The sequence below is a fragment of the Manacus vitellinus genome, unplaced genomic scaffold (genome assembly GCF_001715985.3).
Source record: "Manacus vitellinus isolate BGI_N305 unplaced genomic scaffold, ASM171598v3 scaffold_16_pilon, whole genome shotgun sequence".
Lineage (NCBI taxonomy): Eukaryota > Metazoa > Chordata > Aves > Passeriformes > Pipridae > Manacus > Manacus vitellinus.
The window spans coordinates 6,755,655-6,773,311 of record NW_021939189.1 but is presented as its reverse complement, the minus strand read 5'-3'; the positions used below and the strand labels follow the sequence as shown (position 1 = coordinate 6,773,311).

Below are 17,657 nucleotides of genomic sequence, written 5' to 3'. Positions count from 1 at the left end.
TCTCCCATGAACAGCACAGGCAAGGCATGGCCATTAATCCACACAGAGAAGTCAAAGCTCTGTTCCTTTCTTACTCTGAGCACTTGGGCTGCCAGAAAATCACAGCATTTGCAGCAGGAGCGATGCCCTTCTTAGCATTTTGTGAAAGTGCTACTGAATTTCTCTTCTGAAGTCATTTTAGCTGCATATAGCACTGTTATTTACAGTGCGTGCGTTTGTGTGCGCTTCTATAGGTCAACTGACTGTGTAGGTAACACCACCCACATATGGTGCCTGCCCATGTCAATCCATAGCTCATTTACACTTTATTTAGGCAAGCAGCTCAAAGCTTAAAGCAGAGTCCACGTTCTGTGCATGCCTACGCTGTGCTGGCTCCTCTAGCATGACTCCACTCTTGTTTCCCACATGCGTCTCCTTCCAAACTCCATGTCTACAGCTGTGTGTGGCAACAAATGCAGGGGAACACTGGAGAGCCAGCTGGCTGGAAAACACTTGAAAAATAATGGAAATCAGGTGTCCAAAATGAGTATGTGTTTAGATGTGTCTTGGCTTCCCTTGCTTCTCCCTGCAGAGAGCAGTGATTCAGTATTAGCTTTGTTTTCTGCTCTCTGTGAAAATCATCCCCTGTTGATGGTTAGATACGGGAAGAACAGAGCTTGGTGTCACTTTTGGTGACTTTATCTTGGCAGACACTGCATGCTAGTTCTACATCTGTCATGCAGATGGAGAGACACTAGGGGAAAAAAGAAGCCAATAAATGAAATTAATTTTGGGATCTGGATGAAGAAGAAAACCGAGATCATATTTTGTCTCATTATGATGGTAGGTAGTTGTAGGGAGCAGGGATGACTGTACTCTGAATAGATGGATAGAAACATATTTAGCAACCTGAGAGGCCTGTTCCAGCAATTCAGCCCAGTGCTGTTCTGCTTTCTGTGGAAACCAGGACCACATGTGGGAGGCAGGACTTCTAGGAACGACAGAAATTGGGACCACATTGTACTTTACATTCTACTTTATGTTCCCATTGAACTTGGTACACTTTATTGATAATTTTTTGCTGAGGCTTTGGGTTTTGATGATGCAAAAACATTCCTCTGTTGCCATATTGTTTCAATGGAAAAGCGTGCATTCAAAATGTTGGGTATTAAACTCAGTGAATGTGTGCTTGCAAGCTTACTGCTGTCTCATTGCTATTGTTTCCTCTTTCTTAGGACATGACCTTCACCACCACAATGAATCAGGAAAAACCTGTCAAGTCCTCCTAATTCCCTGGCTGTGCAATTGCTGTTCCCTTGCTGTTCCCCAGACAGCAGCTCTTGTCACCCGAAACAGAAAAGCCAGCAAGTCACAAATGACAGCTGAAAAGTGAAGCATTATCAAAAGCTGTGTGAGACTCTGTCAAAGAGAACCTTTATATAGTAATTCTCCTTCTGAGGCTGGAAAGCTGTGTATCCCATCAGTGCAAAGAACAGAGAAAAGATATGTTCGAGTAACCAACACCAGAAATTGCACAAATCTGTACATATTTTAGAGTCTCTACACGCTGTCATCTACAGCATTTAGAAATCTCCATTCAGAATGGATGATGGATACAGAAACACAAACCAAGTCTCAGATGACTACAGGTACCAGGATGGTAACTATGATGCTCCCAATGATGGCTACTACCGTGGCGGGGATGAGCCCGCTCAAGAAGAAGATGCCCAGAGTGATGTTACAGAAGGCCATGATGAGGATGATGAGGTCTATGAAGGGGAATACCAAGGGATCCCACACCCTGATGACATTAAAGAGAAGCAGAAGCGAGCTCCTGCCGTGGCTGATGAGTACAGAGACCGTGCTGACCTTATGGCTGAGAGGATGGAGGACGAGGAGCAACTTGCCCACCAGTACGAGAACATCATTGAGGAGTGTGGCCACGGACGCTTCCAGTGGACCCTCTTCTTTGTTTTAGGGTTGGCACTGATGGCAGATGGGGTGGAGGTGTTTGTGGTTGGATTTGTTCTTCCCAGTGCTGAGAAGGATATGTGCTTGTCCAGTTCGAACAAAGGGATGTTAGGTAAGTGCCGCTGGCAAACAGCTCTTCTAATGCAGTAAACAGCATCTGGAACAGCTTTTCCTAGGGAGCAGCTGATTTCAGGATCTTCTGATGATTCTCCTCTTGTGTTGTATGTCATGCATAGTCATGCCTGGGTGGATCTGACTCAAGAGGGGTTTGTGCTACTGAGAAGGCAGCTACCCAAGAGCGGTGGAATTGTACTGAATGTGCTGCGGGCCCAGTGCTGGTCACTGTGGGCTGGATCTGAGCAAGGCAGCTCACAGTCTGCAGGTCCACAGGGCAAAGCTCAGAGGGGTGTTCAAGAACAAGTAAGAACAGTTAAAGGTGGATTTAGTGACTCAGAATTCAAAGCTTTTAGAAAGTACAGGTCTCCCTTTTCTTCAGCTCAAAGTCCCAGCTGGCAAATCATCTGTGCAGTCAGTTCCTTCTGCCTGCTAACTTCCCAGTCAGAGCAGTCTGTTCATATGTCCTGAATCAGATGTAGCCAATGGAGGTTTCTTTTTAGGTCTGTGGAATTCAATTAAAGTGCTGCATGTGGATCAAAGGCTGAGGCTACTGGCAACATCCCTTTTGCATCACTATTGACATCTCCCTGTGGTCAAAATACAAAGGCTTAGTTATTGGGAGTGAGACTGGGTGGAAAGGTTTGGATGAACAATATTTTCCTTGAACAATAGGCAAGCCAAATTCCATAAGCCAAAGACAGCAAAGCCTCCCACATTTCCAAGAATCAGGAAAGTATCCAGCATGGCCTGTAGTGAGAGCCAGTCACGCAATAGTACAGTCCATCTGGAAGGAAAATAAAGTAGGAATAACTGCTTTAGGAGGAATAGAGTGTGTTTTAATGGACATATACTGGAATTGCAGGGAATCATCAGGGCCTGTTGCTCATACATTCTGGGCCAGAAGCCCTGCCTGATGTGAGGTAAATGGAGATTTGGGACCAGACCCCAGCCCTTGACTCAATTCTATTTGCGTTATTTTATGTGACAAAGGCAATAGGTAATTTTCCCTATATAGACCTCTCCTCTTGGTGTTCTGAGGTTATAGACACATTTCTGTTTCTTCCTTTTACTTTGAACTTGAGGATCAGGATGTTTCTTGCTATAGTTAGCTAGGTTTGTTCTTAGTTTTAGTCTTTAAGGGTTTAATAACTATTTTTGCTTCACAAACCACTTAAAAATTCTAGCTCGAAATATCTCAGGTCAGATATCTAAAAGCAAACCACTCACAATTGGATCCTAATTTCAAAGGGACTTTGGAATTCACCAGCTCCCTGTGGGACACCAGGCTTGGTGTCTTTTCAGTGATGAGACCTTTATTGAGAAGCAGGTCATTTATTTTGGTGACTCTATGAAAGCTGAGATCTTCTGAAACTCTGACCCCATAAATATCTATCTCTGTGGAGCTCAAGCTCTGGCAGGCACCTGAATGAGAAAACTTCAAATGTCACAAGAAAATCTATCTTTGAAGTATTTCTGGCCCAGCCACAGGTAAAAAATGAACACTAAATCTCCCCAGAGAGCTCGTTCTGCTTTTTCCAGCTCAGTATTTGCAAGGCTGAAAGTTCAGGGTGTTCTGATAAGCTCTGAATAAATAAGGAGACATTTGGGTCTGTATCCAATCCCAGCTCCATCCTCCCGCGCACTAACTGAGCTAATCTGGGACTGCTAATGAGGGGAAAAGAACTCTTCTTGCTGCCTTTCCTGCCCACCTTTGAAGACAACTTGAGAGAACCTGATTTTGCAGAACAATTTTTCCTGTTCTCAGCTTGTTTGTTTGGGGGATCTGCTGTCAAAACTTGTATTCACACTATTTGATGGCTTCAATATGAGGGGGGGAAAAAGAATTTTCCTAAAAACAATAGGAGTTGTTTCATCTTAGATTGAGTCAGGGAGGAAAGTGGATATTTATGGTAGCACTCAGTTGTTATTGACTGGTGGTGTACATGGGGCAGATTGCTGATTCACTCCATCTTATTTGTTAAACACACTTTCTTACCTGCTGGATATTTCTCTGCTGCTGGGTCTGAGGTTTGTGAGATGACTCTTTGTGAAAATGAATTAAGTGGTGCTTAGAAAGCCTTAGATTGCACAGAGGTGCACTGATAGGCATAATGAATGCCCAGGGCATCAAGAAGTGAGGGTGAGAGCAGGCTGGAGTGGGTGCAGGGCTGCTGGAGGGCATAAGAAGAGAACAGTAAAGATCTCTGGATGTGGGCTTTCTGCCAAACAAAGGGTGACAGCAGCAGGGGACAGAGGGTGTTGGAGGTTTGACAGGCTGCAGGACAGTGCAGGGACATGAAGTGTGAGTGCAGACCTGCCTCCAGCACAGCCTGGCATCCCAAATACTGCCCCTGAAAGAAGGTTTTGTCCCTTTTCTGAGCAGCTGTGCCATGATAAATATCAGCTCTTGAAGGAAAAGGCTAGGGAAGCACTGTTGCTGGAGACGAGAACATAATCTTCCTCAAAATCTTTCCTGGGTTAGCATCAGCACCCATCCTCCTGCAACTAGGAAAAAGGTATCTCCCACAAAGCCCAGAGCCTTCAACATACGCTCATCTCCCTCTGTGATTCCATTCCCTCGATGGTCTGTGGCACTGCAAGTTGATCTCGCTGGAACTCAGGGTTCAGTGACACTTAGGGGTCGACTTGGCAGCAAGTCAAAGAGCTCTTCACCTCAGTATCTGCCTAATGTGCAGTGACAGTCCTGTAAGAGTGTGTCTGCACAGAGTGAACAGGCAGGTGATTAGTGAAGGCACAGCTTTCCCTCAAATTATCACAGGGTTTTAGGGCATCAGGGATATTTACACATGAGCTACTGCCCCTTGCCTTGTCCCCACGTACCAGTAAAAACCTGCAGATAAGCTTGTGTTTATTCCCAAGCAACCACGTTTATCTCACCACGTTTTTGCTAAGGAAACATAACCAGGTTTTCCCAGGTGCAGTTAAGAGGTTTCCAGGCAGCTGCTAACATTTAAACACACGAGAAGGTCTCAGCCATAACAAGAGAGGCCAGGAGGGAAAAAATGGGAAATAAGTCAGGTGAGTAATCAAACTCCAGCAGAAACAGGAAGGGACAAATAAGAGAGATAAAGTAGATTCCTCCTAAAGACCAATTTAGTGAAGTTCAGCTTCTGTTAAAAGGACATTTTGAATTAAACACTCTGCATATTGCATATTTTTCCTCCCTTGGAAAGCAACCATGGGAAAATATCAAGCAAACTATGGCCAAATTATGCAAAAATTACAAATAAACAGATGCCCACGGTGTTTCATGAAATGTGTGAAGTGGATATGACACATCTTAGAAAACGTTTACATTTTATTCTGAAAATAAACATCTCACCATCAGATGCAAATTAACAGCGATTTTCACCCTAAATATCCCTAGTGGGACAAAACATATATTTGGAATTTTTCTGTTATGAAAAATGCTATTTTAAAGATGATTTCAAGGGCATTAAAAAAAAACAAACAAGAAAAAAAGAAGAAACAACACTATATATATTTTAGCATTTTGATTTAATCAACTTTTAACACTAGTTGTTAAGAATAAGTTTGGTAACATATAATGACATTATTTTTACATATTCATTTGATAAATCTGTTTTGCTTGAGCTTTACCAGCAACAGTCAGAACAATAATTAAATTCTTATTTATACTGAAAGAGAATATTCCTTGTCAGTATGATACAGCCTATCAGAAACATAATTTTTTATTTGCTAAGGATAATCAGAAGAGTCATGAAATTTGTATTTATTTATTTATTTGCTGAAAGGCACACTATCATTATCTGGAGGAACTTCTTATAAATATATATCTTCAAGTGCTATAAATCACCTCTCAGAGGACTAAATATTATATTTGCAAGCACAGAGCAGTAAGTACACAGCAAGTATAAAAGATGGTGAAATAGTAATGTTTTAAACTTCTTCACATCCTGCATATAAAAAACTTGAGGCAGAGTTAAATCATCAACCCTCCCAGATCCCAGAGCTGCAGTTGTGTTATCGTCATTTCACAGCTCAGTAAACTGAGGAAATTTTTAAGGGCCTTGCCCATAACTGTAAAACAGCCACACCAAGGCTGAGAATAAAATTGCTTTTCCAGGCACACAGCTCCCTATTCCTTTTTATGATTTAATAATATTTTTTTAAGGAGAATATCATCTTACAGACTCTTAACCTCACAACGTTGGATTAAAAAAAACTAGGAAAGAAGATCCTATTAGTAATTATGCAGTTACGTAGCAATTCAAGCTTGTCTGTGTGAGTCAGGTTAAATAGGATGTGTAACAACATCCCTGCTTTTAGTTGTGTGAAGAGGATGTTTTAGTATCAGCTGAGATAAAATCTGGTCTCAGCTTCTCATTGACCTGAATTCACCTGATATGACAGTAAATCCTAATCCCCTCTGCAGAGCTCAATGGCTTTTGTCTACTTCTTCTTTTTTTTTTTCTCTGGCTAAGCACAGACAAGCCCAACCATGGCTGCCTTGCTCTGCCATGGCTAGTTGCTGTCTTTTTTGTTCCTCCACAGCCATTAACCCCAACACAGCAGCCAGCTAAAGACCCCGATGAGACCAGCCCATGTTCACATCCTGAGAATCGGGCACAGATTTCTGGCTGCAAATTCGCTTTTGGGCAGAAATGCTCCTGCAGACAAGGAGCATCATCACCTATAGTGGCAGGGACATATTAGGGGGAAAAAAAAAAGTTGTTTTTATGATTTGGGAACACCCCACACCTTGCACAGGTCTGATTTGGGGATGGCTGTGTCCCCATTTTCATCTGGTGAGTTCCAGGTTTTTGTTGAACAGCAAAGGATTTGTTTGGCTTCCTCAGCTGAAAGCTTAGCTTCAGCAGAGGGGTTGGATGGGGAGAACCAGATGGTCCCACGAGTATTGCGGTGATGGGCAAGTCCTGTGGGGAGACTGTGAAGCCGCCTGAGCGTAAACAGCCGCCCACGTCCTGCTGGCAGCGCGGAGCTGGGCGTGCATCGCCCTGCCTGGGCTGCGGCACGGAACTCGTGGGCTCACCCATCCACCTCTGGCTCCAACGTGCACGATCCCATTCACCCGAGCAGCCAGATTCGCCCAATATCCACACACAGATCTCCGGGAATGGAAAGCTGCCTTTCCCATGGGTGATTCACTTCTCGGTGTCAGAGCCATCAGCTGTAGAAGTCCCACTGCTTGTACTAATCTACAAGGCAAGCGTAACGAGACAAGCCTTTCATTTGACTTCCATTTACAGGGTTAAGTTTATTCATGGGGAAAGCACTAATAAGCCTACAAGGAAGAGCACATTAGAAATTTCAGGAAGAAAGGGAAAAAAGGTCACTCAGCCCTCATCTTGTCCTCTGTTGAGACCACCCTCTGTTCTGGCACACGCTGGCCATCATTATGGCACAAGAGAATTAGGACTACAACTTCTTTATCCCTTTATTTCAGTTACTTACAACAATTGGATCTTGTGCCTTGTGACAGCCATGTCCCAAATTGTCCAGACCTGACTCACAAAATTCTGTTTGTGTCCATAAGGTTCATCACTAACAGATTCTACACCACTAATACAGTGTTTGGATTTTGGTTTTATTACAGTTTGAACTGCAAGATATACAAGATCCTAATCATTTTCTTCCCTCTTCAACAGCCTCTTTTATCCCATAGGGCTGTACTGGTGGTGGTCTGGGATTTGTCAGCAGGTAGGAGCTTTCACTTTCCTGTGGTTACTGGCTCCCTGCAGACCAGAAATAACCCTACACTTGGACCCAGGCAGCCTCCTCACCTTCCTGGAAGCCCCAAGGACTCTGGGACTAATTCTTCTCATTGAGCTTTTTGGTTTTTTCTGCTAAAATTTTCTATTTATTCCCCAAGTCTTTGTCCTGTCTTAAAAGGGATTATTTTCAGATGTGCCTCTTCTTTAAGAACTTTAATCTCATTAACTAACAGTGAGAGAAATTCATGCTTGTTATGGAGATTTAGGTAAACCTTGAATTTTTTGTTTTCTTTCTGAAACCCTTACAAGTCTACTTTTAATTATATTGAAATAGCAAAAATACAGTTTAGCAGACACATGGCTGTCTACCATATCTGCATTATATTCTTTTACATATCCCTAGAACTTCAGATCTTAAATCCACAATTCCTGTCTAACATGGAGCTCACAACTTCAGTAAAGGCTAATAAATTTCTTAGTGTGAAAATGCTGAATATGTTACTTCTTTTCTAGTGGGAATAAGCCCAGTCAGTGGTCACATATTTTCCTTATAACTTCAGCATTGGATGAGTCATAACCCAAAATTTATTCTTAGAATTTCAGCTCTTTGGTTTTCCACCACTTTTATGGGAGGGAGGCTGTTGCAGACCTTCCCACAGGCATTCATTATACTCCAGCACTTGTGGAATAGTCTGCAAATAATGGATTATTCAGAGCTGCCTTTACCATTTCCTCTAAGCACTGTATGTGTCAATCTGGAAGCTGAGCCCTCCTAGCACAGTGTAGGTCTGCATGGTTTGAAGCTGAGGTTAGAAGTCAAGATTCTGGTGCAGACCATTGTAATGTTGTGCCGTAGAATATTTGATGGACAGAAGTAACCCAGCAAAGGAAATACGATTTCGTGATCACTTTTCTTGGATTACTTCTCCTTAAAACTTGACTTTCCTTGATATGAGCTGGGTCTCTCTCAGAGGTAGCAACCATCACTGTGTTCTCCAGAAGACTGTCTCTCCTGCAAGGAGACTGTATGAGTAACTATTCTGTTCCTCTTTGGGTCCCTGCCACCTTCTTGTTACTCCAGGACAGAGCAATCTGCAAAGCAGACATTTTTCTGCACTTTGAGTCCTGAGATCCATCAGCTGACAGACTGTTTTATAGCAGCTGCCCCAAAAATTTTAATTATTTTGGCCAGAACATGCAATCTTCCCCTCCGAAAAAGACTCCTCCATTATAATGAAGTGTCCTTCTGATTTTGTTTAAACCCTGAAATACACATTTCCAAAACCAGGATCCCTCCCCTCGTAGCCTGGCCAAGCAGACAGTCCCTGATTGTCCCTGAGGTTTCCTTTACTACAGATTTTCATGGTTTTAAATTTCTTGGCGATCATGCATTAGTTGGTTTATCATATATGATAACTAATTAAAGCAACATCCTCTGAATGAGTTTGTGACATTAACAGCTCTGCTGCGTTTTATGCTGCTCACTGTTTGATGGATGCTGTGTTGCAGAGGTGTAAACTTCCCTTCCATCACAAGTTTGGGCTCACAGTCAGAGTCTGCAGGGGTTTACCTAGAAAAGCAGCTTCACTTCACTTCTTGATGTCGCATTTCAAGCACTGCCACATCCTATGCTAAGCCCATTCTTACCCTGGCCTGTGCCGGTCACAGCATCCAGCTGCAACAAACCACCAGCTAGAAGAGAGTAACAATCTCCTCCACCTCCTCCTGACCTGGGATGTTTTCTCTTACTAAGAGGATTTGGATGAACATCTGCCATCCAGGGATTTTCTCTGGAAAAAAAATAAAAATCAAAAAAATTAACTTTGGCAGATCATTTTTTCTTCCTCTTCAGGGTCTGGCAGTGCTGGCAGCACTTGCTGTCAGATGGGTGCCAGCGATGCACCAGAGAGGAGACACAGGGCTCATCATCACCTCTATCTGCTGGCTGCCATCAGAGCTGCTCCATTAAATACAGCTCAGGAGCCGTGGTAAAAGCATTAAGCCATACAGCATTGCATTAAGATTCTTCCTTCAGAAAGGTTTTGGACTAAAAGAGTTTTTGCTTTGGCTCACCATTGTAATTTGCACTTCAGTGAGCGAGGTGAAGGTCAAAGTTAATAGAAATAGAGATCCCAGACTTTCAGATGTGTGTGTATCTTCAGATCAGTATCTGAAACCTTTACACACCTTCAGATCACCTCACAAGGACAGCTCTGGTCAGGAGGGTAGGGCAGAGAGAGTGAGCACTGGTTTCACAGAGCCACGTGCTCATGGTGAAGGTACAATTGGGATGGCAAAATCCTGTGCCATGGTTCTGGTACAAAGGCTTTTAATAGGCAAGAACAGATTTTTTGCCTTTGACACACAAAATCCTGACTGCCTGACAGGCATTGTGTGAATAGAAAAGAAAGAACCACTCAGAGAGGTGACCCTACTATGGAACAGGATGATTTCAGAATCTGAACTTTTCCACTTCTGATCAGTGTGAGACAAGTGTCCTTCAAATGCTGCAATGGATCTCTGCTGCATAGCTTTTAATTTAGTAATGCATTTTAAATCAAGTGCAGGCATTTGCAATCAAAAGAAAGAATCAGCTGCCAAGTAACTCTCTGCATTAGCCCTTTTGTTGGGTGGTATAGAGCAGACTTTAGCCACCAGACTGATTGTTTTGTTTAAACAATGAATTGCAAAAATTTCATTGTCACCTTGTTTCCCAAGTGATGTGTTTGACAAAACAGGTCCTCCTGCAGGCGTTGGCCTCCAGAGAAGGTAAACTTGGTTCAAGGTGAGAAATGACCCTCCAAAGGGTCAATCATGCCTGAAAAATGTTTCTTTCAGTTGTATTTGTTCAGTCAGTGAATAGGAATGTTTCCTATTAAGGCAGTGTATTTACTTGCTCAGCATCCATTGCCTTCACTAGGGCCCAGGGATGCAGGAGCACTGCTGCTTTGCTTCAACCCCTGCTCAGCTGGGTCTTGAACCTGACATGCCCCCAGACTCCAAACATCCTCAAGCATCATTTTTTTTCCTTCAAGAACTCTCTGCACTACAAGTTCTGCTTTCCAGCAAGCAGATGTTCTCCATCCTGAAATAGCTAAGTTCATCTGGATCACATCCAGCCATGATCAGGCTCCATCAGGATCTCCACAGCAGGACTCTGCATCCTATAGGCAAAGACTATAATCCTGGGGTCTGAGATGATACAGGAGGTATTCTTGGGAGCAGACTCTTGAACCTCTGTTTTCCCCAGGAAACACAGTCATTGTCACCACTTTCTGCTGGACAACATCTGGAAAGTAGATAAAATAAACGAAAAAAAAATTCCTTAACCTTTGAGCATTACTAATTAGTGCTATTTACACTGCTACCCTCATAAAGGAAAAGGCAATATAACCTCTGGCCTTTTTGGCAGCAGTGGCAGTAGAAGAGCCAAGGACAACTGCCACAATCTCCAGGCTAGAGTAGCAAGCACACAGTGGGATGGGTACAGAGAGACTGTTTGGAGAAGGAACCCATTCTCTCCTATTCAGCCGGGAACTAAATGAGTCATTGAGACTGTCTTTTGAGGACTGCATAGTAGAAGATCTAAGTCAAGTTAAAAAGAAGAATCCATTTTTCCTAACAGTGACAGACTGATAAATCTATAGAGCAAACTGTCAAGACAAGTTCTACCTTCTCCTGAAATTTTCAGGTCAAGAATGCAGTCTTGAGCAAGGTGTCCTATAGTTAGATGCCAGGTCTTGGCTCAGTAACTAAGGAAGTAACTGTGCTGCACAAGGTGAGTCTGGATAACAGACTGATCCTTTCAGATACAGCTGTGAAAGGCAGAGAGTGAAAGAGATGAAATAATGCAAAGAGATTTAGCTGTGCTTCACCAGTCCCTCTACTCTCACAGCTTTTTGAACATAAACAGCAGCCTGACAGAGCCTCTCCCTACATATCCTCCATCCCGCTGGGCTCAGGGGGGTCAGAGGAGTTAAGACATTAGATTTCTGTTGTATTGTTGGTGGCACATAGCTGGGACACGTGCATCCTAAGCTGCTTATGCCTGGCCATTGCTTACGTGCAGGGGATATGTGAGCAGTGAGGTTGGGGAGGAAAGATGTGAGTCTGGTCAAATGAGGGTATGTCCATATTGCACGTTGAGGTGCAGCAGGGAGTGATGCAAGATCATGGGCATGAGATGGGAAAATTAGGATTCACCAATGGACAGAGTTTCTGGCACCTGAGATCTGGGGAGATGGGGGTATCTTTATTGCACAGTTTGCCAGGACAACATCAGCTGCTGTATGGGTATTTTAAAATCTGCTTCTACGTTTCATACTATTTCCACCCGGTTACCAAACTCACTGTCTCTCTCCCTCTCTCTCTCACTTACAGGTTTGATAGTCTACTTAGGAATGATGGTGGGGGCTGTCTTGCTGGGTGGCCTCGCTGATAAACTGGGAAGAAAGCAATGCCTCATCATATCACTTGCAATCAATGCTGCCTTTGCTTTCCTCTCCTCCTTCGTCCAGGGATACGGATTCTTCCTCTTCTGCCGCCTTATCTCAGGCCTCGGGTGGGTAACTGGTGAATCCATCCCATGTCCTGGAGGAGTCTCACCACAGCTGGGCAGTTTGGGAGTGTGGGGTGGGAGAAAGAAGGCTGCTCAGAAGAAACATCCCTGGTCCTGAGCCGGGATGGCACTGCCGTTTAGCACGTGTGGTTGTGTTACCACACTCTTGAACCTTAGAGCACTAGTGGCAGCAAAGTTTGGTCATTGACATTCTTCTGGTACTGCCCAAATTGCACAGGAAGGTGAGACTGATAAATACCCACCTCAACTTACAATCCTGATTGCCAAGGCCTCCAGTGAGACCCTCAGCAGTTCCAATTGCCTGCCTGTATTTTTCCTCCCTAAAATGAGTGATCACAGAATTACAAGAGAAGATGTCTAGGTGAAGAGCAGGCTATTACACTGGCTTTGTACAAACTGCACAGGAAATTCAGCTTTTAGAGTATGAGAACCCTGTTTATCTTTGATGTCTAAAGCTAGTTCAGCCAAGGAGTGATTTACATTTTCCCTCCAAGTCTCACTTTTGAGCAGCATATCTGTGGTTGTGACCTCCCCTCTTGATATGTTCAATCCTAACTACAAAGCCATTGAAGAAGACTCTCATTCTCCCCATGTGCTGTTTTTTCTCCTCAGTATTGGGGGTACCCTCCCCATCGTGTTTGCCTATTTCTCTGAATTCCTGTCTCGTGAGAAGAGGGGGGAACACCTGAGCTGGCTTTGCATGTTCTGGATGATCGGTGGCATTTATGCTTCAGCAATGGCTTGGAGCATCATCCCACATTACGGTAATTGCTTTGAGCTTTTGACTTTCTACACCACCACATTCCTGCATCTCTACACTACCCCAAGCCCCTGCACAGATAGAGATAGTCAGTCTTTACACATCCCAGCATAAACACCACTGAAAATAACAGATATCTGAAGTGCAGGGAAAGGTCTGACAAATTGACTGCATGACTGACTGATTGATACTAAGGCTGTAAATAGGACTGATGAGGGCTATTTTCCATCAAAAGCTTCAAACACACCCCTTGAATCACATTGCCAGAGCCTGAGCTCTTAATCTATATGGGGAAAATGGACTGAGATTATATTGCAAAAATTGATCCAGTTATCAAAAATAAATGACTTTAATCAGGGAATTACTGGATACTATGAATGACAGCAATGAGGAGAGCACATATGCTTTCCCTTAGCTAAGTGTCAAACTCTCAGGGCTGTGTACCTGCTGACACATCTGCCCTGCATGGGATGGGCTGAAGTCACATCTGACTTCACCTAAATGTGTTCAGGAATGGAAGAGGTTCCCTGCCCAGACCTGGAAGTGGGAATGAAAAAGTAGATGTTTGTAAACTGAAACATATTTGTGCACTGAGGGGCGAAAGTCTGCATGTCACATGGAATGCCTTGTAATTCGTAAATAACCAGGAAAACATCAGAAGCAAATATCTACTGGAAAAGATTAATTTCCTCAGTATTCAGTGACACCAGCTGTTTGCAAAATCCTGTTTGAGGAAAGTAGGACAGTCCACAAAAACCATGAAGAGAACCACTAACATTTACCTATCTATCAATCCATTTTTAGCATGCTTAAAGCACATTCAGTATAAAGAAATGTTCATGCTTTTGATTGATATGACAGAGTCTTTTGGAACAAATAGGCAAACTTAGTGCAGCAGTGTCAGGTTAGAAATAATTCTATTATCTGCAACTATGTTTGCTTTAGTAAGCCCTTATGTATTTACATGACAATTATTTTTCAGATGACTCTTTGATGTTATATTTTTATAGCTTCTCTTTTTTTTATTTCCAGTGTTCCACCTACTATTTTGGAACTTTATAAAATTGTTAGAACACCATGACCGGCTCAGATGAGACCTCTGCACAAACCATTGCTTGATGATTTTCTTCTTATGTGACTAGAAACGTTTATAGAAAAAAAGAGTGAATTAAACATTACTTCTGAGATTTGAGCCTAGGGAAAGTAATTGGAACAATGTAAGAATGACGCTGTACTTTCCAGTCCTTAGCAAGGGAATACCCAGCCTGGTCAGACACCAGGAAAAAAGCAGGAGAGGAGGAATCTCCAATGCAGGATTAGGATTTGGATTCTTCTAAATTTGAATCCCATCTCAAGTTTTGTGGGTCGGGAAAAAAATGAACTTGCCTTCCTAGCTCATTTCCATGAAATGTTTAATACATATGTGATGCAGGAGATGGAAAGGAGCCGTATCTAACGTGCCTCTCAGATCAGACATTTAACCTTTGTAAACTTTCAGTAACATCACTGGGCAGCAATAAATTATGGCCCTGATTCCTGTACCATTTCCCACCCTTATTTGCCTACAGCTGTACGGAGCTTTTCTAATCATTAGGTGATTTCTAAACTCAAAGATAAAAGAAGGTTTTTAAAAGGGCAGAGCCTGAGCAAGTATGTTCCAATTTTTGTAATGAACATGAACTCGCTGCTATCTACTCATGTTATTGAGCCTCCAAGAGCCATCAGCACTAAGAATAGAAAACTTTCAACCTGTCCTCATGTCATACAGAGCTGTAAAGTTCAGAGCTGCTTTAGGAGAGAAAAACTCAGAATGCCTGGTCAGTATTTTTACTTGTTGGCTCTTGCTGTTTCCAGGCTGGGGGTTCAGTATGGGAACCAAGTACCACTTCCACAGCTGGAGAGTCTTTGTACTCGTGTGCGCTCTGCCCTGTATCGCCTCCCTGGTGGCGCTGAAATTCATGCCTGAAAGCCCACGTTTTTTGCTGGAGGTAAGATGATTCATCTGAACGTTGCAGTCGGATATCAGCAGAGGACAGGAGGTCCCTAATGTGTCACTGTCTGTCTTTCTTTGTCCTATCAAACACACAGAGCACAAGCTCAGAGGCAGAGCCACTCCTACATGTCTGCACTAGCTCCACAGACTGCTTAAACCCCAAAGATTATAGATGATGGGGTCAATCACTGATGGTTAGTGTGACACTGATGGATGGAGTTCAGAAAGAAGGTGGTGAGGACTGGGAATTTTATAAGTCCAACAAAGGCACTTTGAAAACATCTCACAGAATTTTGGCATGGAACTACAGAATCCTGGTGGAAGAGCAAAGGAAGGAGTGCATTTTACTGAGTAAAATACATAAACCTCAAAAATCTTAAGCAAGTTATTCTGTATTCCCAATTCACAGATGTAAAATGTAGCAATATCTAATTCAACTTAACCCTGCAAGCCTTTAGCAGAGTTGGGGTAAGAGTCCAAGTCTCCTTATCCATCTCCTCTTTCATCTGGTTTTAAAGCTCTATTTTTGACCCCCTTTCTGCCTCAGACAGTTTTAGGACAACTCCTTTCTCCAGCACAGAGATGCTGCACTCTGTGAACACCAGTCATGCTTTCAGCACTTCACATTTAATGCAGCCAGTGCTATCTGTGTGCCTCTCCACTGTGCTGGACCTCTAGAATTGGTTTCTCTCTGTACTTTGATATATTAAAGATATATTTGATATATTAAACATTTGTTTTCCTTTTCTTTGGTGTTTTCAGATTGGTAAACATGATGAAGCCTGGATGATCCTCAAGCAAGTTCATGACACCAACATGAGGGCCAAGGGCGAGCCAGAGAGGGTGTTTACGGTGAGTTTAACAAAGCCATCAGTGTGTGAAAAGAAAAGATGGACATAACCTTCTTTGGTGCAGCACAGCACCACTTTATTCCTCCTTGGGGCTCTTTCAGTGTAATCTCCTCCAGCAATCAGAAAAGGGACTCTGAGATACATTATGTATATTTAAACTTAGGTGCCAGTCTGTTTTTTCAAGAATTAATCAAGTCTGGGAATTGCACTGAGTACTTACTGTTCCTGGTGTTACTCTACATCATACAGACCAGTGATTTTCCAATTGCACACATGTTAATTGGTCTGCTCTAAGAGACTAAAACAAAATAAGAGAGATATTAGTCACATGGGAGACCTGAGTCACTCCTTTCTCCATTCTGGCTTCTAATCAAACTCTGATTAAACTTCATGTACTTTCTAATGAGCTTTCCAAACTCCACCTGCCTCACACCCAGTCTTTAATCTCTCCAAGGGAAAGTGGGATGAGTGGCTATTACTCATTAGTCTGCTCCTTGTTGTGAAAAAGGCCACACCAGTGGATTCATTAATAGTAGAATCAGGGAACAGGTTTATGCTGGGGTTAGGTGCAAATTACTATAATTCAGTTGTAAACTCCTGGTGAGCCAGCCAGGGAAGAGCTCTTGATTTGTGCTTTTAAAGGATGGAGAAAAGAAGATACAGTTGTATGTAAAACATGTATTTTTGATCAAGGAGGAGAGCAAAGCTTTGTGTTCAGCAGGGTTGTCAGGAAACTGGGCCCCTTGGGAATGATCCTTCAAGGAAATCAAAGTTTCATATCTGAGCATGACAATTGTGTGCAGCTTCAGGTAGGAACTTAATGAACGTGGTATTTTTGGCTACCAACCATTTGACTAATGCAAACTCTGATAGAAAAGGTGAGAGAGACCTTCTCTTTAAATCCATAGCTGGCTTTGCTGTAACGCTGAGATGGGGGTTGAAGCTCAAATATATATAGATATATATAATCACAAAGTAGGGCACTAGGAGACTGAGCTCAGTAGGAGAATGAAGAAGCAGCTGTACAGCACCCATTAGTGCTTGTTACTCCATCCAGCAATGTCATGAGTGCTGCAGCAAGAGCTGATCTCAGTATCACACCTCTAGGTGCAGCGCGCCGGCTGAATTGAGATGTACTGACATGCGTTGACACAGGCAGATGATCAGTGTGGCTGGTGTAGCACAAACTGTCAGATTTTGTGTTTTTCTGATAGGCCAGAAGTTGGCAGTTTGTGGTGAGTCAGCTGGTACCAGGACACTTCCCAGATCTGACATTTAAACAGTGCCAGGAAGAGGAATGCAGAGACTCCACAGCTGAGCCAAGGCGCTCATTCACACCCAGAAATTTATTCAGCAAATTTTCACCTCCTTCATGTGTTTACAAACAGATTTGTTTTCCTTGAATGTATCCTTCACTTAAATTTACTGAACAAATATCTGAGACCCATTTCTAAGGTTTCGTGACCAGTCCAGTTCAGATGTTCAGCTTTGAAAATTAAGAGTGTTTTGGTGAAGCAAACTGATTGCGTGGTGTGGGCTCACTTGATGGCAGGATGCATTTTCAGCTGCAAAGATTCCCATCTACACATTCATTTGTCATAGAAGTTCTGCCAGTGGCATTTAAAAGATGTTGATTGAGAAATATTTCACTAGCTGTCTTAGAAGAGAGAGATCCTGAGGGCACAGTTTA

At 43.0% G+C, this 17,657-nt stretch overlaps 1 protein-coding gene across 2 annotated transcripts in view; it reads left to right on the top strand.

Annotated features, from left to right (window-relative positions):
• SV2B (synaptic vesicle glycoprotein 2B) overlaps positions 1-17,657 on the top strand; it is a 64,908-nt gene that overhangs the window by 32,561 nt on the left and 14,690 nt on the right. For both annotated transcript variants that reach the window (XM_018069668.1, XM_018069669.1), the window contains exons 2-6: positions 1,215-2,062; positions 12,165-12,345; positions 12,976-13,127; positions 14,978-15,111; positions 15,879-15,968. In XM_018069668.1, the coding sequence (XP_017925157.1) occupies positions 1,582-2,062; positions 12,165-12,345; positions 12,976-13,127; positions 14,978-15,111; positions 15,879-15,968 (1,038 nt within the window). In that variant the 5' untranslated portion in view covers positions 1,215-1,581. The remainder of the gene's footprint in view (positions 1-1,214; positions 2,063-12,164; positions 12,346-12,975; positions 13,128-14,977; positions 15,112-15,878; positions 15,969-17,657) is intronic.